The 27,425-nt window shown below is 41.3% G+C and overlaps 1 protein-coding gene across 1 annotated transcript; it reads right to left on the bottom strand.

The window, feature by feature from the left end:
* Nucleotides 1–2,833: 2,833 nt before the first annotated feature.
* On the bottom strand, nt 2,834–23,313 carry PPP1CC (protein phosphatase 1 catalytic subunit gamma). The gene is made up of 8 exons (XM_032876303.1): nt 23,037–23,313; nt 12,024–12,155; nt 10,813–11,043; nt 6,971–7,075; nt 5,529–5,752; nt 5,187–5,321; nt 4,128–4,188; nt 2,834–3,226 (listed from the first exon to the last, which is right to left on the bottom strand). Exons 1-8 carry the CDS (start codon nt 23,089–23,091, stop codon nt 3,156–3,158), a joined length of 1,014 nt encoding a protein of 337 aa, XP_032732194.1. The 5' UTR covers nt 23,092–23,313; the 3' UTR covers nt 2,834–3,155.
* Nucleotides 23,314–27,425: the final 4,112 nt, after the last annotated feature.

The following is a 27,425-nucleotide window of genomic DNA, read 5'->3' as shown; positions in this document are numbered from 1 at the left end:
ATACATCCAAATGCTATGTCTGTTCCAGCTTCTGCAGCCATTGTGCTGATAAGCAGTAGTCCTCTCTGTGGCCACCCAATTGTTAATCATGTACTAATTTGGGGATGCCAGGAACTCTAGCCATTTTACTGGTCTTGGGATGAGGCCGAAAGCAATGATACCAGGTCTTCATTTTTACTCATCTGAAGCTCACATATATAATCCAGCATGGATGAATGTAAATTGATTTTTGCCTATGCCTGGACAAGTTTTCCCAATTAAGTTCCTTTTTGGGGGGGCGGGGGGCACTTATGTAAATCTTAGAAACAATCTTTAGTTGGTGTCTTATGGCTGCTCACTGAATGCTCATTATGTGTAAGCCAAATATTAGGTACTTTTTGTGGGTTTTCCATCTTCACGGTCCCTCAGTATGCTGGTTCTCTTACACACAAGGAAAGCAAAGCCTGGGGTGTCCCATTCTTCCGCTCTAGGCTGATGCGTGCATCTGATTCACGGAGCTGAGAGAAGCCAATCAGGATCCCTGCCGATTCCGGCTTGCTGGTTTGCAAGGCTGAAGGAGCCTTGGGTCTGTCTTTTCATAGGAGATGGGGAAATGGGCATATAGAACTTCAAACCTTTTAACCTTTTTTAAAGCACTCTTGCCCATTCTGCCTCAGTTTGCCAGTTATTATTTTATCTTCACTTCCCAGCAGTTTCCTTTTAACCTCCCATCATGGTCCCAGAGTGGAAATCTCGGGTGATTTCTCTTCTCTTCCCTCAGTCTGAATTCTGTGCCTTCTTCATGACTCAACACTCAACGGTCTGTTCCTAGTCCCCATGTCCCACATTCCATTTATGTATCTGTGACTTGAAAAGTACGCCATGTTAGCATCTGTGCTGTTCACTGCAGCTAGACATGGGCAGGCCTAGTCAAGTAGGTACAAACCAGTGATTTCAAATGATGGGTTTCAACTATATCATACAGACTATTTAGCTACATAAGAACAGCTATCACCCTTCTGAATGGTCATATACAGGTGCAGTCACCTTGAGAACAAGAATACTTAAAAAAAATCACATAAGAAAACTAGGAATTCTATATATTATCCTAATAATTTCAACAACTTCATGTTTCCTGGTTCTTTTGTATTTGGTAAATACATTAGGTCTTTTGTGTGCAGTCAGTGCTCACAGTTGCTTGGCTGTCCACGGCTTAGTATCCGGTCATTCGAGGGCTCTATGTAATAGGCAGACGCTATATAGGCCCCGGCCAGCTGAGTTTTCAACCATGTGAAACGGAGATTAATTATGAAGCAACAAATAGTGAATAATACTATTATGAGTCAAGCATTACTCTGAGCTTATCACATCATTTCATTCAAGATTCACAATAAGGCAAGTACATTCACTGTTTTACAAGAGACACTGTGGCTCAGCATTTGTCACTCACTCAAATCACATGGGTAGGAAAGGAGCCAGAACCTGGACAGAATTTAACCAATGGTTTACAAAGGCAGATGTGACTTCAGACGCACAAGAAGAGAAATAACAAATGAGAAAGTAAGGTTACTGCAGATTAGGATTTGTAAGGGAAGAACTCAAGTTTTATTGCAACATACTACTTTAGAATTATGAACCTCTCCTAAGATCTCAAGTCCTAAAACAAAGACTGATTTTGTTTCCCACTTACCTGGTGCTATGTGATCTTCCTGAAAGAATTTTTAGTTTTATTTTTCTAAAGATTTTATTTATTTGAGATAGAACCAGAGTGAGAGAGAGAGAGAGAGCAAGCATGCACGTAAGGACGGGGAACAGCAGGCTGAGGGAGAAGCACACTATTCCCTGCCTGAGCAGGGAGCCCGATGTGGGGCTCGATCCCGGGACTCCATGATCATGACCTGAGCTGAAGGCAGACACTTAACCAACTGAGACACTCAGGAGCCCCTTTTCTGAAAGAATTTTAAGCAAGCTACCACACTCCATGCTCTATCACCTGAGTAGAGTAGCCCAATTTTATAACTAAAGAATTTCAAAATCCTCAAAGTGACACAATTGACAATGTCCAGGGCACAGATTAATGACACATGAAATTTTCCTTTGCCATAATCAATCACTGCTCATCTTCCTTCCTATAGTTAAAGAGGGAGGTGGGAGACTATGACAATAAAGTAAAATAAAACAAGTTTGGATTTGTCACAGAATGTGGAATAAGGCACTAGAGGTCAGGAGATCCAATCTCCCTCCCTGACAGAGGGGCATGCTTAAGGGGGAAGACGTCACCAATGTCTCAGAACCAGAGACCATTAGTATGGAGAGGAGACTGGACCCCAGCAGCCCTGTGCTTTTCCCTCCACGCACCACCACTGGCTCCAACAGTCTCTTACTAGGAGGCTCTCCTCCCAACTCCCTGAGAGAAGCCAGTTTTTGATAGAAGAAAGTGCTTTGCAAGCAACATGTCTTCACTCACTTTTAATGTACCTCAAGAAATTAATATCCACTTGACACACTCGTTGACACACGTAACATGACACAACGCTGTGTTCCATACGAATCAGGGAAGCGAGAAGAAAGCAAAGACCTATGCATGCGAACACTGGTGGTTGAGTCTGGGAAAGAAAGCCGTTGTTCAACCGAGCCCGGACCAACAGAAAACTATGGATGCAGGTGACCTTGCAGCACACCAAGTCCCACACCTCCCCCCAGCAGCAGGGGCGGAAGAGAGCGCCGTTTCATCGCCCGGCTTCAGAAACGCAGTTACGTCGGGTCAGAACTCCACAAACATGAGCATCCCTATTACAATCCATCTTTGGAAAACAGACTATTTGAAGGAAAACAAATCCAAATTGAAACTGTGTGGTTTCCAGAGCAATTTATTCATTAAAATCTATTCAATATGCCATCAACAGTTCTCCTGTGTGTATTGTGCTGATAAATAGACACTGAGAGGATTTAACAAGTTCGTCGTTTAATAAGTCTGAATTCATTTTCACCACATGGTATTGTACACGGTCATCTGTTGAAACAGATTTCTTTTTAACAGATCTTAGTTTAAAAAAGTCATGGATACTGTGAGTTCTGTATAAACTGGTGGATATTTAGTTAGTTCCTTTGTTTTGACTTATAAGCCTCAACTTCACCGCAGAATAAAGAATGTAGGCCAAAGAAAGCATAATCGGTCACTCGTATAGAACAGTATTGTTTCTATAATTTGACGCTTTCTGAATGGACGGGTTCAGGCCTGATGTAACTGTAAAAAGATTACTTAATGAATAGACTATATGGAAATTGTACAAAATGTTATTAACTTTAATCATTAATAGCTTAAACAGCACTATGTTACTAACTGCTATTCAAAACCAAAAACCTGTTCTTGAATCCCCAAGAAGGTGGCAGGCATACACGACCACGCCACCTTGTACTTAAGGGTGTGTCCATACATATTTCAACAGAAACTTTGGCTTTAGGAAAGAGTCACAAACATTTAAAATAATGGCTTTAATTGTCATTTTCAGTATACGGTAGGGGAAAGTGTGCTTTAATTAAATATACATCATACCAGTGATGCTGGCAAGGTTGAGTTAATCCTAATGTTGATAGCTATAAAAACTAGTTTGTACATGACAAGACAATGAGAAAAAAGCAATCCCTTTGAAACAAAATTAAAAAAAAAAATATGTTCACAGTGGTCTGTATCAACAGTATGCATTTTATGACAATAACACGTACAGATTGAGCACCCTAGGGCTCTCTTTATATCCTAAAGAAAACGAGCATTTACATTATTCATGGGCTGAACTGAATTTTAAAAAGATCAATTGTACACTTACCCCTTAGACAGGATAAACTGTTCTGGGGTGTACAGCTTTAACACCATCATTAAAGTTGTTTGCAAAAGGAATACAGAGTTAAAAAAAAAACAAACACATTTTTTCTTGGGAATGGAGAGTCTTTCATTTGCTGTTATAACTCAGCAAATGCCATTCATTAACTCAAAAAATGGAAGGGGGGGGCCCACAAACACACTATTTGAGCAAGCTGACCAATACACATTACAGTTTTAAAAATGAAGGTTATATACTCTATGTTACAAGTCCCAACTAGGCAGTGTCAAAATGACATCTATTTCTTTGCTTGCTTTGTGATCATACCCCTTGGAGGTGTTACAGGTCTCGTGGCATTCGGCTTCTTTTTCTCTGCAGGCTTTAAAATCTGCAAAGATTCAAAGGTAAATCCATTTTAGGAAATATTCTTAACCCCAAATCTTAAGATTTCTTAAATATCACTCAAATCTTTTGTTCAGAAAGGTTTCTGACCATTTAAAACTGACCCAACAACTCTGAAAGCCCCACTACCATATTAACATAAACATGTTAATAGTTAATATGTAAACATTTTGATAATAAATGCTATGATGAACAGATGAAATAGAGGGACAAAGTATTTTGCCTCTGGATAAAATGACAATTTTCTGAAGTCAGATCCTGTAGCATCTCCAGGCTATTCCCTCCGACATGGGGGTGGAGAGCTCCCCACACCAGTGCTTCTCAAACCCACAGGGGCCCTCTCATAATCTTGGGGAGCTGCAAATTCTCCCCAATAGCTGGTGAGACATTTAACTGATGACTGCCACTTGACCTCAGTGGCTTTGTTTATGATTATGACTGGGCTAGCTTAAAACTGTGTAAGTTTAATTGTAGTGAGCGAGTGAGAAAAAGACTTTAAGTATAAAAAGTATAAGGGCTTTAAGTATAAATGATACTTCTACGCCAAGTGAAGGCCAAATGATGTCCTGGTGAATCAGTCTTGTGGAAATTCAAGAAAAGCGGTGGGAGAAGGGAGTAATCACAGCACGTCTGGCACAGGGCAGTCCGTTCCATTCTCACAAACAAGCGGGGATTTAATTTTAGCTGAACATCACACTGACATAAGTTTTAGATTTATAGTAAAGGAACTATAAGCATGAGGAGCCAATTAGTTATTTCTTTACCCCATTTAAATAATGTAAAAACAGTTAAATTCAACAGGGCGGGAAAAGCCGACAATTTTTTTTCCCCTTAAAAGGGGTTCACGGATTGCTGGATTACATGGGAAAATAAAAATTCAGTCTACTCAACATAAATGAACAGTAGGCAGAAAACAACCATTTTTTTAAAAAGAAGTAAAATTCAGACATAATAGAGGAAAACAATGTTGAAAGCATCCTCTACCTGAAAAGAACACATTAGAGTTTCGTCCACACTCATCATGGCACCTGCATTGTCAAACTCTCCACAATAATTGGGTGCAGAAAACAGAGTGACCAACTGCCTCTTTGCAAAAAATTCATATCCATCTTCAACCACCTTGGAGAGAAAATGTTTTTAGTGTAAGTAGATATAAACTGCAGGTGAGTAAAACCACTTTTCAGTTTCCCATTGAGCCTGATATCCTACAGGTCATCTGTAGAGACATTTTGTAGAATAAGCAATACCTACCCACTAAAATCAACAAGGAGAATCTGTGCTCACACACATGCTCTTAAGTGTACATGTAAAATTCAAAATCAATACCTGGTGGGCTCTACATATAAGATCCAAATCATGCTTATGGAGAAATTTTGCAACCACTTCTGCACCAAATGTGAAGGACACTCCTCTGTCATTTTCACCCCAGCCTAAGACATCTTTATCGGGGTCAGACCACAAAAGATCACAAAGAAGACCTTGATCTGGTACATCGGTTGGTCGCATAATTCGCCGAATCTGCTCCATAGATTGAAGATCTGGTGATAAACCTGTCACATGAAAAAAAAATTGAAAGAAAACAGAACTTCACTTTAACAGTTCCATCTGCTTAGAGAGACTAAATGACGCTAACATGGAAGGCTTAAATTAAATCTATGGCTATGATTTTTTTTTATGGCTATGTTTTTTTATTTAGTTTTGGTTAAAAACAAAAAAACAAAACAAAACACCAAAAAACACCAACTGAAAAAGCACTGAATTTATTATATGCACCAATCTGCCAGGCATAGTATGTCTAAATGGTATTTGGAATCCGTTACCTCAACATACAGAGCCCTATAAAATTAATTATAGACAACTACTCCTCAACTCCTTTGATGATAATAATGAACAATGTACATTCTAGATTTTATTATTGACCATTTGTAATGACTGAGTGTAGAGGGTGCAGATGCTCAGGTGTGATGCAGCTTTCCAGGAAACCTGTGCTGTCCAAGGATCAGCTGAGATGTAGCTGACTTTCATCTGAGTTTAAAATCACATGCCCAGGGGCACCTCGCTGGCTCAGTGGGTGGAGCATATAACTCCTGATCTTGGGGTTGTAAATTCAAGCCCCATGTTGGGGGTAGAGTTTACTTTAAAAAAAGAAAACAGAAAAACAAAAACAAAAACAGAAACAAAAAACTAAAAAATTAAAAAAAAAAATCACTTGCCCAGCTCTACCAAATCCATCTGAAGTACAGGAGGGCAGGGATAATGGCTTTATTAAAATACCTTGTATTGACTCTTCCACAGTTGTCTAACTTCTGACCACGGGTGAAAAGAAATCCTTTTCGTAATTACTATTTTAATTATGTTATATAAAGCAGAATCATGGAGAAAAATAATATTGTTTTTAAAATGCAAGTCAGAAAAATTTCTAAAAGGAGAGGATCAAAAACAGACCAAGGAAAGTCTACTCACATTTTCAGTATTCTGGAGGATTTATGATACAGCATATTAATCACTCTTCATTGTATACTTAAAAAATACTTTCTGCTCTATTTTCAAGTCAAACTGTTACAGAGCCTAGAATTCCCTGTAACAAATCAAGTCCTTACTTTAGATTTCTAACCAAATGATCCTGGATGCGCCAGAGTGGACCCATGGTAAACACATAAAGGAGAGTCACCTGACAGAGAAGTCATCCCAATGACAACTCAAATGTCAAAATGTACCCCCTTCAGAAGGGAACAAAATCTATTTGCAACTAAAATTAGCCCACATACCTCCATGACAGCAGAATATCTTCTCATCCACGATGGCTGCTATCGGTAAACAGTTAAAGCAGTCTGTGAAAGTTTTCCATAGTTTAATGTTATATCTTCTTTTACCTGTGAAAATTTTAGGATGGTTAAAATAAGAGACTGGTGTTCCACAGGTTCAGTGTCTCAGGACAATTTCTCCCAAAGTAAAGTGCTAATTACTTTTTAAGTAAATAAGAATTATGACTTATTAAAAATTCCCTAGAGGACAGGCTTAGAACTAGATATACTTTAAAATCCCACCGAGTTTGAAATCAGAATCCCAGATGTAATGATTAAGGGTTATCACTAACCCTCAATAATAATGTGGCAGCTCTATTTGGAATCTAGCCAGTTTTGTCCCAATTCCAATCCCAACCCAGAGGCAATTATGAACAGCTTACACATGTGCCACTACCATCTTCTTTCTGAGGAAGCTTCTGAGAGTTAACACCCATCCCATCTACCACTATCATTAAGAGCTTACCGGTACCAGAGAACTCCCAGCCCTACAGACTCGAGTTAGCAGGCATAAACAAATACACCTTTACTGCAGGTGCTCCAGGATAACTATTACTAACACTCCAGAAATGCTCAGAACGTTCCCCCCAGAAACAATGTTAAAAGGGTGGTTATATTCCCCTCACCAGCACCCGTATGCCATGCATTCTGGAGTCACAGTGTGATTTGGACATAAGCACGACTGTAGGGCACTGGTCCTGCAAGCAAATTATGTTCTGAGTTAAAAACCTACTTATAAATTCTGGAAGCACAAATCTGTCTGAATTGGGTTGAGAATGGCCCAGTTGTGAGGTGCCTTGTCTCCTGTACCTCCATACCAGAAAACCCAAAGATCAAAGCACAATCTTCATTCCTAAAGCCAAGTCTGTCCTTTGTCTCCTCTCCTTTCTTATTCTAGGGACATCTACAGGTTTAAAGCTGAACATTTTTGGAAAGTTAGAGTGGCCCAAGCAGCAGGTCCCCGAACCACACCTTCCACTCCACTGTAGTCAGTCAGGTATGGAATTCAGCACAGGGTTTGGAATGTAATATAAATTCAACAAATACTTGACTTTTCCCTTTGCACAACTATCGTCTTTCTTCCTAATAGTTTGTTGTTCTACGACTGGGTGTAACTCTCACCATGGTTCACCCTGTTTCGTATTTCTTTGGAGGTCACTAATTCCCTATCCCTGATCTTCCTTCACTGGAGAGTTCTGGAAGCCAAACAGAAATCCTCTCTACAAAAGGCTGAAAGGGAACCTTTTACTTAGAAAGTAAAATAACAGAAGAACAAGGCTGGGCTGGTTCTAACCTCCATTCATAAAAGTGATTTGGTTCTGTCTCCTATTTTCTACCGAGGTCTATCTCTGAATGACCGTTCAATGGCTCACTTGGATTTTCCCTTTGTCCGTAGGCTGCATTTGGCAGTGCCAACGAAGCCTCTTCCTTCTTGAAGTCTGCTTTGCTCCCCGTTTCTTTATTCATGAAACACACTCCAGCTTGTCTTGCAGACTTCCTTGCTATCTCCGCTGGCTCCTTCAACAGAAATTAGGATTCTTCCTCCTGTTGCCTCTGAGAATCTTAAGTCCTAGGACCCTTTCTGTCCTCTGTATTTCCTCCCTAAGGCCACTCCAGACCAGTAGGAACATCTGGCTCCAGAAAGGTTTAGCCTGGGTAACTGCCACGTCTCTTCGAGCTTCCAAATCCAGGGATTCTGAGCCAGAACCCCTAAGGCAGTTTCCTATTACTACAGATCAGACAGCTCTGGTATCAGAAAAGGATAACAAACATTTGCATTTTATCTAACAACGTATACCAGCTTTTCCAGGACTGCACTCCTTACAAAAAAAATTGGGGTGGGGGTCGGAGGGAAAAACAGTAGCACATAAGAGTGCTTGTTGTACTTGTGAAATAAGCCTATCACTTAAAGCAGTGGTTTTAAACTATTCCATGAAAGTCTGCATTTTAATAAAGCTTTTCACTGTAACTTGAAAACTTTAATAAAATTATCATCAGTTTTTTTAAAAGTCTGCAAACCATCAATCAAAAGCCACCTATATCAAGGACACCTTTCTGCTCACAAGTAGACTGGATGGCAAGTTATACGTTATACCTGCCCGATGGGGTGTGAGAGGAGCTTGAGCACAAGGTTAATCGGTAAGTCTTGAGGACTAAACAAGAATCGACCAATGCTGACCATCTAAAATAATTTTTAAAGTCTTCGGCGTTAAATAGAATCTGAAAACAATGTCGCTAATATCCTCACATTTGGATATATGTCACAACAAAGAGATTATCTGGATTTGAACTTCATCAATGAAAACATCAAAGTACTTGCTGAACAGCAAACAAAAGGAAACTTTCCTTAACCTGTTCTAAAAAGTGTCAGTTGTAACAAATATCCAAAACACAACTGATAAAACTTGCTGCCTCTCATCTCACTATCTTAGGAATAAGCTCTACTAGTATTTCTTTCATTGTCAAAATCGAATCTTTCTTGGGGCGTCTGGCTGGCTCAGTTGGTAGAACATCGGACTCTCGATCTCGGGGTGGTGAGTTCAATCCCCACGTTGTGTGTAGAGATTACTTAAAAACAACAACAACAACCTTTCTGGCCACAGACTCAGTTGCCCTAGTCAGTTCAGAACCCCGAAGACTTTTCTTTGGTGATCCCTCCCCACCTCATCTTACCAGCTAGGTCTCAGGGCCTCAGACTAGGCAAACATACAATTATGGGAGAGGGTGAGAGTAGGAGAGCTAAGCCTAGAAATATAATCTTTCTAGCAGTGCACTTCTAACAAATGAGCTAGCTTAGCTGCACACATCTGTGTGGAACTGAGATGGAGAAACACCACACTATCAGTTATGACTACAGTTTAGGGGAGGGACACAGTGACAATTCTTTACTGGCCTTGTTATCATCACTGGCAAATGTAGTGATTCAAATTCCTTAACGACCTCTCTCCCTGTCTGAAACCTCTCCTGGCAGAAATTAATAAGCACAAAAGGAGGATGTAAGGACCCAACCCCCGCTAAACATTTTATACTTACTGAACAACACTACAACAACAAAAATTCCACCAAACCTGGCAATTTTTAAGGCTTTAAGAATCTTGTTTTTTGTCAATTAACAACTCAAAGTATACCTTCAACTAAACAATCCAAAATGGGTCACAGCATGTATAAAATATTACACAAATAATTTTTTTGTTTTTAATTTTGCTTTCTCCTTTCAGCACATTTTAGGATACTGCTGTTTGTCCTGGATGCACATGTGCCACATGGGGGGGGAAAATCACACACAAAAAAGCAATTATTTGTATATTTCAAGATACCATTTACGTGAACTAGAAAAGACAAATCTACAGAGAAGGAAAGCAGATTAGTGCTTGCCTGGGGCTGTGGTGACAGTTATACAACTCCATAAATTTATTAAAAATCACTGAACTGTATACTTAGATTTTATGGAAAGAAATTATATCTCAATAAAGTTGTTAAACACAAAACCATCTGGAAAGGTCCTCAGAGGTGTACTAAGAATTAAGTTCAACAATGATCTTAATTAAAGAAGCCAGCACTGTGACCACTACTTCTTAATCTAATCTAATAGTCACATCACAAAAGAATCTAGGACATTATTATACTGCAGTGGCAGTGTTATTTTTTTTTACCTTAAGAAAAAACTAAGGTAAGAGCAAGTTAATGAAATAGAAAACGAGAAATTAAAACACTTCATCTAAATGCTCACAAATCATAACAGAAGTATATGCAGTTTATGACCAAGTATCTCAGTTTAAGTCTTCTTAGATGTAGAAAGTACTTACATTCATCATAAAATCCATAAATTCTATTGATGCTGGCACATTCATGGTTTCCTCTGAGAAGAAAAAAATTCTCGGGATATTTGATTTTGTAAGCCAGTAAGAGGCAGATAGTCTCCAATGACTGCTTCCCCCTGTCCACATAGTCCCCAAGAAACAGGTAGTTGCTTTCTGGTGGGAAACCACCATACTCGAAAAGTCGAAGCAAATCATAGTATTGCCCATGGATATCACCTAGAAGCAAATATTTAGTTACACAGTGCCCTCATACTTATTGTTCAATCCACTAACAAAGTTTTGGAGAGACATCCTTTAAACATGCATTGCATAATGGGATTGACCCCTAATAATCAAAGTTAAATTTGATGGCTAACATTAAATTCCAATCTTGTATCATGTTAGTTCAATTGAGCTTAATAACAATTTTAAGCATATACTTATGTCTAGAATCTCACACAAAGTCAACTAATTAAGAATTAATTTTGTGGAAAGGATTATTAATGCACAGGCAGGCCTTCTTGCCAAGTAACATGGCTTTCCTTTCAGGTCTGCTGACCACTATCAGATCTCCGGCAGCTCAGCCTGTGGGTTACTGTGTCAGCAAAACTGCTGCGTTGCTAGTGAGCCCCAGACCTGTGTGAACAAAGGCACACACACACACACACACACACACACACACCCACCAATTCATTCAGCTCTCAATTCCTGCTAGATAATGCCAAAGAACATTTTACTTTAAAAACATACATATAAGCTTTATCAATGTAGTAAAAAACGCTAGAATATTTAGAATTACTCAGATTACCTTCAGTTTTTATACAGATTATCTGCATCTATCCTGTAGAAACAGACTACAAAATGGTATCAAGGAAAAGTCTGTTTTAAGCATAACCAGTCTTGCTTTAAGCTTAATTGGAATTCCTATGTATTCATATAGTACAGACCTTTTCTTAGCTGTTTGGTGTCATTTCTTTCCTTTCTGCTGTGATGCTTATATTCCTTTAGTGAAATAATTTTTAGAAAATCTGAAGCACACTTAAATAAACTAAGTCCATTAGAGGTATTAATTCTAAAAGTAAAGTTATTTAATTTTAAGTAGTTACCGATCATCCATAAGCAGCAAACGATTCTGCTGGCTAACACAAGGGCACCTGTATATTCTCGAGTCACTCAATGGCATAATCAAAGGCTACTGTTCACGTGCCAAAACCTACCACATATTTTGAGTGGTGCTTCAAGTTCTAGTAGGATAGGCTGACTGAGAAAGATCTCTCGGGACTTTAAGCACAGTCCTCGAATTTCATTCTCCTGTAGCTGGACATTCTTACCAGGCTTGGACCCTCTCACTGTGGGGGAGAAAAACTCCAGTTAGTCAAATGAAGTCAAAATACAATTTAACATACAAATTAAAAATCCTGAGAAGGCACAAGGTTTAATGAGGAGGAGGCAAAAATATAGTTTAACCGGCTTTCTGGTTGACTTTATTTTCATAACCCTTCTAAAGAACATGGTTTTAATTCCTAATTATAACTGTAAAATCTCAGGTTTTCATCAATTATTTAGTTGCATCTTCTATACTAAGTTAAGACTTCTATACTAAGTTAAGACTATCTTGAACAAGGAGCCACATTCTGTGTATGAACACTGTTAGAAAGGTATTCGTTTGCTACTTATTGAAATCAGACTCGCTGTGGCACAGCCCACAGCCTCAGTTCTGTATCCAAGCCACAAAACTAGCCTTGTTCACCTACAAACCTGTCCACCAGGCTATCTCTTTTTGCCTCCTGTCTTCTCCTCTCCAACCTTATAAATGAACTAGTATTTGTACAGATTTCAGAGACTGTCACATTACTGAGTTGGTTCTAAGGATTCTTGTTTTAAAATGTGAGATTAGGGGTGCCTGGGTGGCTCAGTGGGTTAAGCCTCTGCCTTCGTCTCGGGTCATGATCCCAGAGTCCTGGGATCAAGCCCCGCATCTCGGGCTCTCTGCTCAGCAGGGAGCCTGCTTCCTCCTCTCTCTCTGCCTGCCTCTCTGCCTACTTGTGATCTCTGTCTGTCAAACAAACAAACAAAAAACAACCACAAAAACAAACAACCAAACAAAAACTTTAAAAATGTGAGATTGGAGAGGCACATGGGTGGCTCAATCGGTTAAGTGTCCAACTCTTGATTTCAGCTCAGATTGTGATCTTGGGGTCGTGAGATCGAGCCCTGTGTTGGGCTCTGGGCTCAGCAAGTGAGTCTGCTTGAGATTCCTCTCTTCCTCTCCCTCTGCGCCACCCCCCTACTCCCTTGCATACACATGCTCTAAATAAATATTTTTAAACAAACAAACAAACAAACAAATAAATAAATAAATAAAGGTGAGACTGGAAAAGCTCAGAACTCTCCCTCCATCAGTGTTTTTCAAAGGATGATCGGTATTTCCTCAAGAGGTCTATGAAAAAATTTAAGTGTTGTTTGTATTTCACTGAAACACTTCAGGCTCGTTGTACATATTTTGCTGCGCAATCTCTGGGACTGCATCTGTGAATACGATTATGCCCTTACAGGTCAAAGGATGTCAGAGATGCTGTAAAGAAGGCTTCCTAGTAATCTGAACAGATGCAAAACAAGAAAAGGGAGAAAAAAGTATTGGTACAGCACTGTGTTGCCCACATCTGAGCACCCTTGAGTTCTACTCACTATCAAAGTAAAGCACTCCAGCCCTGTAAGAGTTCATTTATCTGCAGGTAGGCAGGAAATGAAATTTTCTGTTTTGATTCCAGTTATAGCAGATTAGACAGTCATTAAGTACACATTAAAGAGCACTGAATTGCTAATTTTACCTCAACCTTACAGTTATGAAGTGGCCTGCTTGCTGGTAAGGTATGGTTAAATATAGGGACTGATTCTTCTCAACTTGCAGTCTTAATACTTGTTTTGTACAAAAGATTTATGAAAGCATTCTATGAATTAGAACTGAACCAAAATCACAGGACCAGACTAAATACAGACTGTTTGGTTACATCCTTCCACCATTAAACCCAATATAAAATGATTTAGTTTTAGCAAAACCACAATATCCATCAGATTAAATTATTGTTGCGAATTTAAATTTTATCAGTTTTGGAGACTTTGTACTCAACTTACAAAGTCATTCAGCCTAATAAGTGAATAAAAACAGTAAGTTTAACTGGTTTGTATCTAGCTTTGTTCTATAAGTATTTAATGTTAGAGTGTCAAAAATTACAGGTAAAAAACCTGATGTCTGTTGAGAAATTTTTTCCATCAAAAATGGCTGAGAGGGGCGCCTGGGTGGCTCAGTGGGTTAAAGCCTCTGCCTTCGACTCAGGTCATGATCTCATGGTCCTGGGATTAAGCCCCGAGTCAGGTTCTCTGCTTAGCAGGGAGCCTGCTTCCCTTCCTCTCTCTCTGCTTGCCTCTCTGCCTAGTTGTGATCTCTGTCAAATGAGTAAATAAAATCTTAAAAAAAAAAATGGCTGAGAAATACTGTCTGACAAATACTGTCCTAGGCAAAGCCATTCTTTAGTCTGATTAGCACTGAATCCCTGAGTTCTCTGAAGAACAAGTTCTGAACAGAAACCCAATACTGTGTAGAGGGAGTTTTGCTTTTTCAATGAAAGACAGTACACAAGAAAAGATGACAAGAGGGAAGGGCCAAACTCTTGAAGCACACAATGAAGAGAAAATGCTGAGAGCAGTGAACTACAGCCTTAAGTTTCTTTACTGGTTCTATAGCCTTGAGCAAATTACTACTTTGGACCCCAAAATATGTAACTGAAGTAAACCAATACCAGTCTCCTTCTGATCAAAATATTATGAAATGAAAAGTAATGAAGAGGAAAGTGCAGTAGTGATAATTTGAGGAAAGATATGAAACAGACACATCTATAATACTATAGCAATTGAGCAATGAAAAATGGTTTTTCCAGAACCACAATAATTTTCTCTCCTGACACACACAGTAGGGAACTCAAGAAACACTCCTGATGGAAAGACGGTGGGATTCCTGCTTCACTGGCCAGAAAACCCCAATCATTAGCAATTATACCACAAGTCAGCCAGAAGCTTGGGCAGACTGCCCAGCAGGAAACTTTTATTTTTGGCTAGGAAGGGACTCCTAGAAGGTTCTGGTTTTCAACATCAATCTTTTTCAGCAGAGCCGCACACTTGTGAATGAATGGTCCACTTTAAGTCTTTCAAGAGTGTGTAATAATTATTCTACACCTGTATGGAATGAAGGCTGTGCTGTTAATGTAAACGCTACCATTAAATCAATGCCATCAGATTAAGTTAATGTTGCTAATATAAATTTTACTGCTTTTGGGGGGTTTCCCACTACCACCTTTAGACATAGTTTATGATAGCTTCCTTACTCTGTTTTCCTGTTTGTCCTCTGAGTGGAGTATACAGATTAAGTAAAAAGCAATACTGCTAACAATCTAAAAAAATTTTCTAAAAAGATTTTATTTATTTGACAGACAGAGATCACAAGTAGGCAGAGAGGCAGGCAGAGAGAGAGAGAGGGAAGCAGGCTCCCTGCTGAGCAGAGAGCCGGACACGGGGCTTGATCCCAGGACCCTGAGATCATGACCCAAGCTGAAGGCAGCGGCGTAACCCACTGAGCCACGCAGGCGCCCCTAAAAATTATTCTTAATGTGCAATAAGGATTAAATGCAGTTTTTCCAGAACAAACAAAGATTTTCTACCTAGAGAACAGTGCTCATTAAAAACATGGTCCCAAAGCATCTTAAATTCCCTAGCTCAAGCAATAAGATTATGAAAATAGAAACTCTGCGAAAACTATCATTTACCAACTGGCAAATACCTGCTCACCCTTCAAGACTGCTTATACATTATTACCTTGCCCTAGAGAGCCTCTCCTATCCACCTCCTCTCCTCTCTTAAGCCTAGTTTATGCTTTCTGAAATGCTCTCACAACACTTGGCTACCACTCAACACACATCATACTTTGTACCATAAATGCCATCTTGCTTCCACCTATTCATCTGGACCCTCTGGTAGGCTGTAAACCCCAAGACCACACGACTGGCTCTGCAGTGTACATGCCCATGGCTAGACGTGGCAAGGGCTCAAACTGCTGTGTGAACGAAATCTGGATAAATCTCTTGAGTACTGATGACATGTGGTATTCGAATTAAACATGCATTCCAGACTACATGCTTTTGATTAGCAAAAAACCTGTGTCTTTGCTTTAAAATTAAAAAAGCAACAGTGTCATTTTCCTATCAGCCTTTAACAGAACATTTTTCTAGTTGCAAAAATTTAGGATTACTCTTAAATTTCATATTGAAAATTATCTAACAATTAAAAGATAAAGATTTCGGGGCACCTACGTGGCTCAGTGGGTTAAAGCCTCTGCCTTCGGCTCAGGTCATGATCCCAGAGTCCTGGGATCGAGCCCCGCATCGGAATCTCCGCTCCACGGGGAGCCTGCTTCCTCCTCTCTCTCTGCCTGCCTCTCTGCCTACTTGTGATCCTTGTCTGTCAAATAAATAAATAAAATCTTAAAAAAAAAAAAAGATAAAGATTTCAAAATGGGTTTTAGCAGTTCAAATAAACACTAGCTATTTCTTAAAAATAGCCGTATTGGTCACTAGTGCATAAATCTACTTCACTATTTTCAATGTCCATCAAATAATCACTCACTAGTAGCTGCAGCTAACATTTACCAAGCACTTACCACGTGCCGGGCACCACGCTAGCATGCTTTACGTTGCCCCTTAATCCTCACAACAATCCTACGAAGTTATGCTCTGTCACTTCTGTTACAGTCTGGGATTGGAGAGGTTCAGTGACTTGGTCCAAGGTCACAGAGCTTATAACGACACTAGGCCCCTATGAACTCTAGGTCTGGTGGTGCTGCTACCATACTACTCCCCTCCCAACTAAGGATTTGTTCGTCTTTAACTCCCAAACCAAGGAGTTTTTACAGGACAAACTACCAAAACCCTAATATATGGTGGTCACTGCTTCCTAAGAAAATTATGAGACAGAATATAAAATCATTAAGCATCCTTACAACTGAGAAGTATTAAATCAGAACGAATTTAGGCAAGCTGTTTGTTAAGACTATCAATACTTACTAACCACGCTTCAAACACTCAAGAGAATAGTTGCAGAGTATCTACTATGTGCCAGACCCGCTGATGGATGCTGGGGATACCCTGGTAAACAGGATGGACAAGAACCTTGTCCTTTCTTTGTGGAGGACACAGAAAACAAGACTAGTAACTGCAGCTCATTAGAAAGGCTAGGACTAGAACTATACCTTCATAAAGATTATAAAACTAAAAGTTCACCTTAAGGATATTATCTTCAGTACCATTAAAAAGACAAAGTTTTTTTAAAAATAAAAACATCTCTATTTTAAATAAAAACCTCTCTAATTACAAACAGTGCAAGCTCTACTTAATAAACATCAACCAATACTTACCTCGAGGTTTAAAGCCCTTACTGTGCTGTGTGTGCAATGGGAGAAACATGCACAAAAACAAGACCCTTGGTAGGAAATTCAAGAGCTGTCATGTCACCTTCCTAAGTAGCTATGGTAGTTCAAATAGTAAACAGCAAATTATTTCAACAATCTCCAAAGAAATCCAAAATATTCCAACAAATAAGAATTTCATTTTCCAGATGGGAGTGTTTCTTACAAACCCAGATGCTAGGCATTGCGTGGAAATCAGCAGGCATCGCAAACATGTGTGGGTTAGTGATCAATACATTAATGTACCAATTTAGATCCTAAACTTATGACTTTTGAGTAAAAACCTTTATCTGGCGAGAAAGATTCAGAAAAATGCATTATGGCTGTTAATAGCAAGGATGGTCTATAGAAACTTATCTATTTATCTGGCAAATCACTAAAATGAGTGTATGATAAAAACTTCCATGCAATTGTATCAAAACCAAATCGACAAAAACTTGAAATAGTAAAAGAATGTAATTGGTGATTATTTGGAATGACAGCTTTTTCTCACAAGCAACACTAACTTTTCTGACAGCCTGGCTGCAAGCAGAGCAGAAATGAAAACCATGCAAGGGAATTTAAGACTACTTTGGGATTATCTAGGAGTTATAAAAAAGTATTCTTCTTGCTCTTTAATTAAAAGTCCTTTAATTGTTGAAAGTAAGTCTAATTAAAAGAAACAGCATACACAAAGAGAGCACCTAAGAATGGCATAACCAGCATAAAAATAAGCTGCCGCAGATTTTGCTGTTTTAAGATAATCTTTAATTAAAGTTGGTGGTAATCTTAAAACTACTGCACATCATATTCATTTCAGCAACAGAATATCAGTAACCTCACACTAGGAAGACCTCAAACCAAGACGAACAGCAGCAAATATGTGCAACATTAAAACTTTCCCACAAACAACTACACAAAATAGAAACCACAAAAATGTTATCAAGAATCATTTGGTTGCATCGCAGTCACCAGCAGGAAGACTTGCTACTTTTAGACTACCTGAATTGTTTCTGCACCGCACACGCACTCCTTCTCGACTTTCCTAACTGCTACTGTTATACTTTGTGCATTTTTTTTTTGGACACACAATGCTACAACAGTATATACTTTGGACATTTAGAAGTGATACCAATTTTAAGACAAATACTCAGGATATACTTGGAAAACACTACTGCTCTCAAAGTATCTTGAATTTTCTACACCTAATGTGAAACCAGTTTATTGAAAGATGTTTATCTTTTCAGCCTAACAACCCATTTTGATAAAATACCACTAATTAGACTTGAGGTCTGACCCTGTATTTTATGAGTAATTTACATTTTCATTAAGGCTTAATACCAGTGACACCCACTCTGGGTGCCAGCAAACCCTGGAGAAGTGGAGACATTGGAAGTTTAAGGTGCATAATAAAGACCTGTTAGGTAAATCATCTGTTCTTACATGCTTGGAAACAGGGGTCTGATCCTAAATCTTAATAATTCATCTCAGAATTCCATAAACTCCAAAAATATGAAAATTTTCCTTATTCATCTTGAATAAGACTTCCAGTTTTAAAGCAATTCACATCAGAATATTGTCTCCTTCACATTTCCATCTTTAAGGTCTTCTAATTGCAGTGACTGTAAATGAAGTGGAACCGCCAAGCTGATATAACCGTCATCAACCACTGCCCAGCTTCAGGATCAGTAATCCTCACCTACCTCAAGTAAACTCACTGGCACAGGCACATATCTGCAGAACAGGTCAAAGATTACAGGACCGCAATATCAAAGACATAAAACAATCTCACCGACCAACCTCTACCTTTGAAAACGGATTACTAATGCGCGGCCCCATACCGCCTCCATTTCACCGGCGAGGGAGAAGGAAAGGCTGGCCTCTGCTCTGGTGGCTCACATTCCCTCAAGCACTTCGGGACACACGCCATCCTGTTAGATTTCACTGATGCCTCCTGCTACTGACAAACACGGGGGCACTCTGGGCACAAGGAGAGTAATCCTTTCCACTCTGTGGTTTAGAACTGGTGTAAGCTGCAGATCATGTCTCCAAGAGATCCTTCCTCTCCCACCTCATGGGAGAGGATGAGGCCTACTACTGACATGCTGCAAGGGGAGGGAAGGACAGTGGGTCTCTCAAAACAGACTTCTGGTAAATTAGGGAATTAGTAACACAAGCTTTGATATTACCGTCTTTATCAACAAAACACCCTATAATTGTTTCCAAGAAAAGCCTCCAATTATTAAATTATCTGACCAATTAAAAAATAGTAATTGCAGAGGTCTCATTAGAAGATTACTTTGTTTTCTTTGATCAAAATTTAAAGAACTTTTTTTTTGTCCTTTGTACGATCCTCAAGACCAGGCACTACTGCCTTTTTAAGATTAGAATATAAACAGGTTTCATATTACACCAAAAAGCTAAATACATGGGCCACTTAATTTTATAGTTTCAGAGTATCTGAACACTGCCTACTTTCAGATGAACTCTTACACATCAGAGGACTTAAGTACTACACGTGTTCTGAGGGCCAAGGAAGAAGTCATATTTAAATCACTTAAATAGGACAATTATGCAGAACCTGACAAGGTCTTGTAGTTTGACAATCGTCATCTTCAGACCACAGATGCTTTTTTTGCAAATCTGAATGTGAAGTAAGTTATACCACCTGCTACGTAAGGAAAGTACTCACCATCTCTGCTCCCCAAACTAGGTTACTTACAAAGTAAAACTCTGCCCTCTCACTTTTCTCCAACATGGGGACTATCAGTCCAAATCAACAGCTGGCTTATTTTCTCTCTAAATCTACCAAGTTTTACTGTACAGTCCTTCAAATTATTGAATGTTAAACTAAGGACTTTCAAGTTTTATCATTAGCAAGGCAGAGCCTGAAAAAGCTTCCAAGGTAGGTCACCTAAGTGATGCCTCACTTAAGGAAAAACTACTTAAAATTTAGACTAGAAAACAACTGCAAAGCTGTAGTCCAAACCAACATGACGGCTTTCTTAAAGAAGACCTCACTTTGACTTGCCTTTTTAGTACTATTATCGAGCCATTTCTCAACTAAACTTCAGTCTTAAAAAGACAATTCTGAACATACAAAAAAGATCACAAAGCTCATATAACCTATTCAGATACACTTACATCTTAAAATTCTTAGGGAAAGGACACCTGGGTGGCTCAGTAAGTTAAGAGTCCACCTTTAGCTCAGCTCATGATCCCAGGGTCCTGGGATGGAGCCCCGCATCAGGCATCAGGCATCAGGCTCCCTGCTCGGTGGGAAGCCTGTTTCTCCCTCTTCCACTCCCCCTGCTTGTGTTCCCTCTCTCACCATTGGTCAAATAAATTAAAAAACAAAACAAGACAAAACAAAAACAACTTAGGAAAAAAGGTTTTGGGGACAGTACAAAAAAAAAAAAAAAAAAAACAGAAAATTTATTATCAACATTTTCTAACATGGACGTGTATGCGCGCGTGCCTGTGTTTAATCTGTATCCTCAATGGATCATCTTCAATCATTCCTCTGCCAAATTAACACTGGTAAGAAAAAAGCAAATCTGAAGTATACAGTATTGTGCAATTAGCCCATTCCAGAGACACTAAAATGCAATGCTTTATTAATTTCAATAAAAAAATGATAAAATAAAAAAATCTGGTTTTCAGTGCAACATAACATGTAAAGAGGAACTATTAAGAAACAATCTCATTTTAGATGATCCAAGTTTATCAAGGTAAATTTCTTAGCATGATTGAAAAAATAAGACTAAATGAACAAATCTGCTACGTGAATAGAGTTATAAGCAACAAAGGTCTTAACAAGACTTAAATGGTCTTAAAGTTCTGATTCTAATCAACACGGATTCCAATTTTTTGTTTCCTCAGTGAAAGAAAGCCCAGCTAATCTGCCCTGTATAGATACGCAAAAGTTAAAGGCTTAAAATGAAAATATTTAATAAAAAGGTCCTTTCTTATTGCAAACTGTTTTAATAGGTTTCTGGCTGTCTGTGGCCTCACAGAAATCAAAGGACTGTATTAACTATCATGAAAATATATGAAAAATACAGTTCTTATAATAAATGCCAAGTCCTGAATGAGTGACAAGGTTTTCACCCACAAATGCCACCGACATCTCAAGAGCATTTCAGGGGACTTTATAGACATTTTTTTTTTTTTTTAAAGATTTTATTTGACAGAGATCACAAGTAGGCAGAGAGGCAGGCAGAGAGGGAGGAAGCAGGCTCCCTGCCCAGCAGAGAGCCCCATGCGGGGCTCGATCCCCGGACCCTGAGACCATGACCTGAGCCGAGGGCAGAGGCTTTAACCCATTGAGCCACCCAGGCGCCCCTAGACATATTTAAAAGTTTAAAAAAAAAAAAAAATCCAAGATGGATTAAGATATTTTCGAAATTTCATTTTAATGACTTAATTCAAAAGATCTGCAAATTCTAGTACCAGAGCTGCCCCAAATGTTCTTGCTCTGGACTCCATCTCTCAAGCACTTCCAGTACAACATTTTAGGAGCACAGTATAAAGGCAAAAAGCTGTTAAAACTCAGCCAACTCTTCATTATCCAGTGCCCAAATCAAGAGATCCCAATTCTTCCAAAGTCTCAGAAAACGAGATTTAGTACACAAGCTTGGAAATTCGGGTGGGGGACGCTCACTTCAACTACCCTGTTTAAAATCCAAACTTCATCTGTATCCGCCATCAATGTGAAATCTACTGTCAGGCACTTCAGGAGTCTTAGGTCAGCCAAAATGAAAGCTTTCTTTTAACCTAAGCTTAACCTCCTTCCTTCAAACATAAGATGGGTGGCATGTAGCAAGTTCTAGCTCCCCGCTGGCTTTGAAATCTGTCACTAATGTGTGACCTTGGTCAAGTGACTTAACCTCTGTCTTAGCTTCTACTGAAAACCGGGAAAAAATAATAGCACCCATCTCTCAAGATTGTTGGGATAATTTATGAAATGTGTGTAAACTGCTCTAAGAATGTTTGACACACAGTAAGCGCTTTAGAAACGCTGAGTATTGCCATGAATGTAATCATGAGATGAACGCAAAGCGCTTAATACAGAGCCTGGCACACTGGAAAGATAACCCAACTGTTATCATCGCTGGTTTCATGTTAGTGGCACGTTCAGAAAAGAGCGCGGAGTCCTCTTCAAGATAGGGTAACTTAAGAATTAAGTATTTGGGAAGGCAGGAGGGCATGGGTTCCCACACCCTCAGCAGATAGGAACGTTCGCCACCAAGTAACAAGAAATGGGCCGTCCGACCCCAGCCCCACACAAAAAATAAGCATGATAGGAAAGAAGTCCCCAAAGCCCCATCAAATTGCTTCCCGAGAGGACGGGTACCAGAAAGTAAGGAACACGCCGTCCTGAAGGGCGGACTGGGGCCCCCAGCCCTCTCTCCTCCAAGGGCTGGTCCCGCTTCTGGGGCGCAAGGGGAGTACGGACCGGAAACGTGGGGGTGGGGAGCGGAGTTTTCAAATCTCCGGGAAGAAGGCTGCACCTCCGAGCAATGAATGAGCGGAGCCGGTAGGGTCCGCGGGCTGGGCCAAGTGCGGGACCCCGGCCGGCCTCCCTCCGGCTGCAGCACCTGGCTCCACGAGCCAACTCGCGGGGCTCACTCCCGTCGGCGCTGCAAGCCCAACCGGCCTCCCAACTCCCCCCTCCCCCGCGAGCTCCCGGGACCGCCCGCCCCCCCACCCGCAGCGCGTCCGCCGACCCCTTCACCTTCCAGCAGCCGTTGGATGATGCTGTCGATGTTGAGTTTATCTATATCCGCCATCGCCTTCCCACCGCCGACCCTCCCGCAGCGGCGCCGCCGCCGGCTCGCGCCCGGGACTCACACCTCCTTTCCCACGCCTCGAGCACAGAGGCGGTGGTGGCGGCGGTGGCAGCAGCCGCGGCGGGTCCCCCCCAACCGCCCCGCTCCCTGCTTCCTCCTTCTCTCCCCACTGGAACCACGAGAAGAACAAAATGGCCGCCGACTCCTTAGCCAGTCTCGGTCGGCGCACGGATGCGCGCTGGGGAGTGCAGCGGCCCGGCCGGGACTTCTTTATGGGCCAAAAGGCGCGCGGGAGGGGGCGGGACCAGAGCGAGGGGAGGGGGCGGGGCCAGAGCGCGGGAATGAGGAAAGGCGGTTGAGCGTAACTGCGATCGCGCGCGGGATCCCTCCGCCAAACCGGCCGAGCAAATAGGCCCCCTGGCGGGAGCGGGAGCTGCAAAGTTGCACGCGGGAGTTAGAGATGAGAGGAAGATGCAGCTGTACGCTCGTGGGATTGCAGCCTCCGCCAGATACAGTTCATTGGGCCGGATGTTTGCAGGCTTGGCCATGTGAAAGCCCACCGAAAGAATTCGGGGGTTCTGTAATTTAGACCCTAATAGAAATATGCGATAGAGGTGGCGACAGAGTATTGAAGAGTAGGTTCATTTATTTTGGATTCAGATTTGCTGGGATTTGGGGGTTGGGGAAGGTTTATTTGGTCACTAATTTAAAAAGTCGTCTCCCAGATAAATCAAGAGGTTAGCAGTTACCCATTCTGCGTGGTGGGATTATGGGTATTTGTGTGTGTGTGTGTGTGTGTGTGTGTGTCCTCTGTAACTTTTACATTTGGGGAAAATTTTTTTTTTAATCCTCTCAAAAATTTTTCATCATTCCTATCTTTGGATTATCTTTCTTGAACTCGGCAAATTATATAATCATCGGAACAGTTACCCTGATTCCAGCCAGAACGAAGGTGAACAGAACCAGCGTGTGCAAGCAGATAAAGGGAAAATCTGCAGATTTCGCGCGTCGGAGATCGAGGCCGGAAGAGAGGAGCGAGTTTGCAGGGGCCGGCAGTGCGGGTAGTGCAGGCAATCCTGGCTTCTGCAGGCATCCTAGGAGACTTTGGCCCGTTCCCCTCGGCTTCCCGGTCTCCCCAAGTGCACCCCTCTCCAAGAAGCCCCCAAAATATGCCACCCCCGGGACTGGAGAGGGGCGGGGGTTGCTGCACCTTGCCTTTAGCTGTGTTTGGAAATGCAGCCCACATTCAGGAAAACATCTGCTCTCTTTCCTGACCTTTACATTTGTCTTTGCTCCTGCAGCGTTTTAGCAAAGCCCTTTCCCAACCCCCTAGAAATTAATTTTGTTTCTCAAGGCACACAGGATGCCTATCCCATCCCCAAATGCCATCGAGATGATTGCACCACCCAGGCACCAGTCCTCCACAGGGGTGCCCTCGCTGGGCGGGCTCCTTGCACAGTGGACTGCACTTCCCCTGCTGCTGGCAGGAGGTGGGTTGGGGTGGAGCATTGAGAGTTAGGGCTCCCCCCCACACCTTGGCTCTGCTTCTAACTGCACTTTCCCCTTTCGAATTCATTCTCCCGTGCTGTAGCTCTGTCCACCAGAAGATACACAAGTGTCGTTTGTCAGCCTAGGGCACAGGGCCCAGTTGGTGACATTCAGAGTTGATGCCCAACACTTGTGAACAGCTGGCTGTTGAGGTCAGGGTGGCTCTCACTGGTTTTCACGAGACTCTGGGCTCCTCCAGGGCAGGGTGCATCATCGCAGTGGCAATTAGAGCAGTAAAATGAAAGACAGCGATTCATTCAGCAGACAAATATTTATGGAGCACCTACTCTGTGCCAGGCATTGTTCTAGGCTGGAAAGCAGGGGTGAGTAAGACAGACAAGGCCCTTCTCATGGAGAGTCGTCTAGTAAGCCAGACAATAAACAAAGATGCAAATAAAAATATCAGCTTCTGATAAGTGCAGTGGAGAAAACAAACAAACACTACACTCGTTTTCTTGGTATGTGCCAAAAATTATCTCATCAAATCCCTAAGACAATCCTAGGAATTATGTACTATTCCTTTCATCCCCATTTTACAGATGAAGAAAGTGAGACACAGAGAGGCTAGGTTGTCTTCTGAAGGTCACATAGCTAGTAAGTTGCAGAGCCAGGCGTACCCAGGACAGCTAGAAATCAAAGCCCTTGTTCATATGTAACAAACCACCATTGTGAATCCCCTATACCTAGCACAGCCCTGACACATGAATGTGGAACCCAGTGGAATGATCTAAACATGTCTCTAACACAAAAAGAGTGCCATGATTTTCCACATACAAAATGGCTGGTCTGTTAATATCTGTTGACATCATCAGGGCTGGAGGAAGAATTCAGACAACTGGGGCATAGGGAGGGTCTCTATCCATGTGCCATTCTTCTTTGAACAACCCCCCTTGAGTCCAGTTTTGGTGGCATATGTCTACAGGAATTAGCTGGCTTAGAGCCTGAGAATGGCAGGGACTCACAGAGTAGGCCTGAATGGTTCCCAGAAACCAGCAAACGGCTCTTGGAAGAAAGAACTGGTCCCCCAGTTCTCCCATGTGCCATTATCAATACTAATCGCCTCCCTAAGGACTAGCAGGCAAGTATTTGCCTGAAAGGCTACTGTCTAATAGATGGTGTGTCCCCTCTCCTCTCTATGCCTCTCTTTGCCCATCTAGATAATGAGGATACTGGATTAAAATGTGCTTTTTGAATGCTCTTCCTTGGATTCACAGAGCTTTCTGAGAGGGCTGCTGGAGATTATGGGGAACTGATGGGTTTCTTGTCCCCCATCCCTTGTGTCTACCAGAGCAGCACCATGGTACACAGTAAGCACTTAATATTAACTATTACTACTGTGATCTGTTTTATACATTGAGCTTCCACGTAAGAGGGGCTGTGGCCAAATTATTTGGAAACTCTGTTGTATTTCTAGGGACACTTCAGCTTTGAGGAGGATTCAGGCACCATAAAAGAATTAAGCCAAGTGGATAGAGTAGAGACTATGGTGAGCTGGAGAGACCACACCCATCCACCCAAGGAGCCAGCCACTTTCAGTTGGAATCCATTGAGGCCATGTGAGAAACAGGCTCAATGTGGCCAGATCCTCTGAGTTTTCAGGAGAACTTGGACATTCCATTTTTTAGTGAAAAGTTCCAATTTTTGCCTGGTCATGAACTCAAATGCTGCTGTTGCTGCTGCTGCTGCTGCTGCTGCTGCTTCTTCTTCTTCTTCTTCTTCTTCTTCTTCTTCTTCTTCTTCTTCTTCTTCTTCTTCTAAGATTTTATTTATTTATTTAACAGAGGGAGATCACAAGTAAGCAGAGAGGCAGGCAGAGAGAGGGGAAAGCAGGCTCCCCACTGAGCAGAGAGCCTGATTTGGGCTTGATCCCAGGACCCCGAGATCATGACCTGAGCCGAAGGCAGAGCCTTAACCCACTGAGCCACCCAGATGCCCCTCAAATGCTTCTAAAACACTATATGAGACTGACAAAACATACCTGGGCTACATTTAGTCCTTAATCAAAAATTTGGAACTTTGTTGGGGGTTAACTCTTTTCCCTCCCTTATCTCAATTTAATGAGCATTAGGATTGTTAAATGATACAAATAAATGATGTTGAGGTTTGCCAGCAAATCTGGACCTGCCTGTGTATTTTGGTGGTTTTGTACAAAGTGGAGAACCATAGGAAAAATATGGGTGAAAGCCTTTGACAAGGTCCACAGCTTTGTTTCAAAGTCCTGTGGTATTACCAGCAGACACTGGTATTCTTTTTGGCAAATGTTCACTGAGGCCTTACTCTGTGTTGGGCCCCATGTAAGAATCTGGGGACATAGCAGTAAGCAAACCAACATAGTCTCTGCCCTCATGGAATTCCCAGTCTATTAGAGGAGATAGGCAGGAACAGAGAAACCATTCAAAGAAGGTAATTTCAGAGTGATAAATTTTGTGAGAGAATTAGAAGGGGTGACATGACTACATGGAAGAAGGACTCCGAGGATTTGACCTTTGAATCAATATCTGAAGGATAAGAAAGAGAGTCATGGGAAGAACTACATAGGGGAAGAGCTTTCTCAACAGAAGGAACGGCAAGTGCAAAGGCCCAGAGGCAGGGACAATTTTCCAGCGTTGGTAGACTGAAAAAAGGCCAAAGGATAGTGTGAGGGGCAAGTGTTGGGAGGGGAGGTTGAAGAAATGGGCAAAGGCCAGCCACTCAGGGCCTAGGAAGTCAAGGGAAGACATTCACATTTTATTCTAAGACTAGTGGGGAATCACTGCAGGATTTTAGTCAGATGAGTAACGTGATCT

This window comes from Lontra canadensis, unplaced genomic scaffold (genome assembly GCF_010015895.1).
Source record: "Lontra canadensis isolate GAN:19392208 unplaced genomic scaffold, GSC_riverotter_1.0 scaffold58, whole genome shotgun sequence".
NCBI lineage: Eukaryota > Metazoa > Chordata > Mammalia > Carnivora > Mustelidae > Lontra > Lontra canadensis.
This window is presented reverse-complemented; position numbering and strand designations above follow the sequence as displayed.

Bases quoted from the DNA above. Each gene is read 5' to 3' on its own strand.
- PPP1CC (XM_032876303.1), bottom strand. From the start codon at position 23,091: ATGGCGGATATAGATAAACTCAACATCGACAGCATCATCCAACGGCTG. The intron at 7,076-10,812 runs GTAAGTACTTTC...AAATTTTCACAG, and splicing joins TTATGGATTTTATGATGAAT to GTAAAAGAAGATATAACATT. The intron at 3,227-4,127 runs GTATGATCACAA...ATCTTTTTACAG, and splicing joins ACCTGTAACACCTCCAAGGG to TTACATCAGGCCTGAACCCG.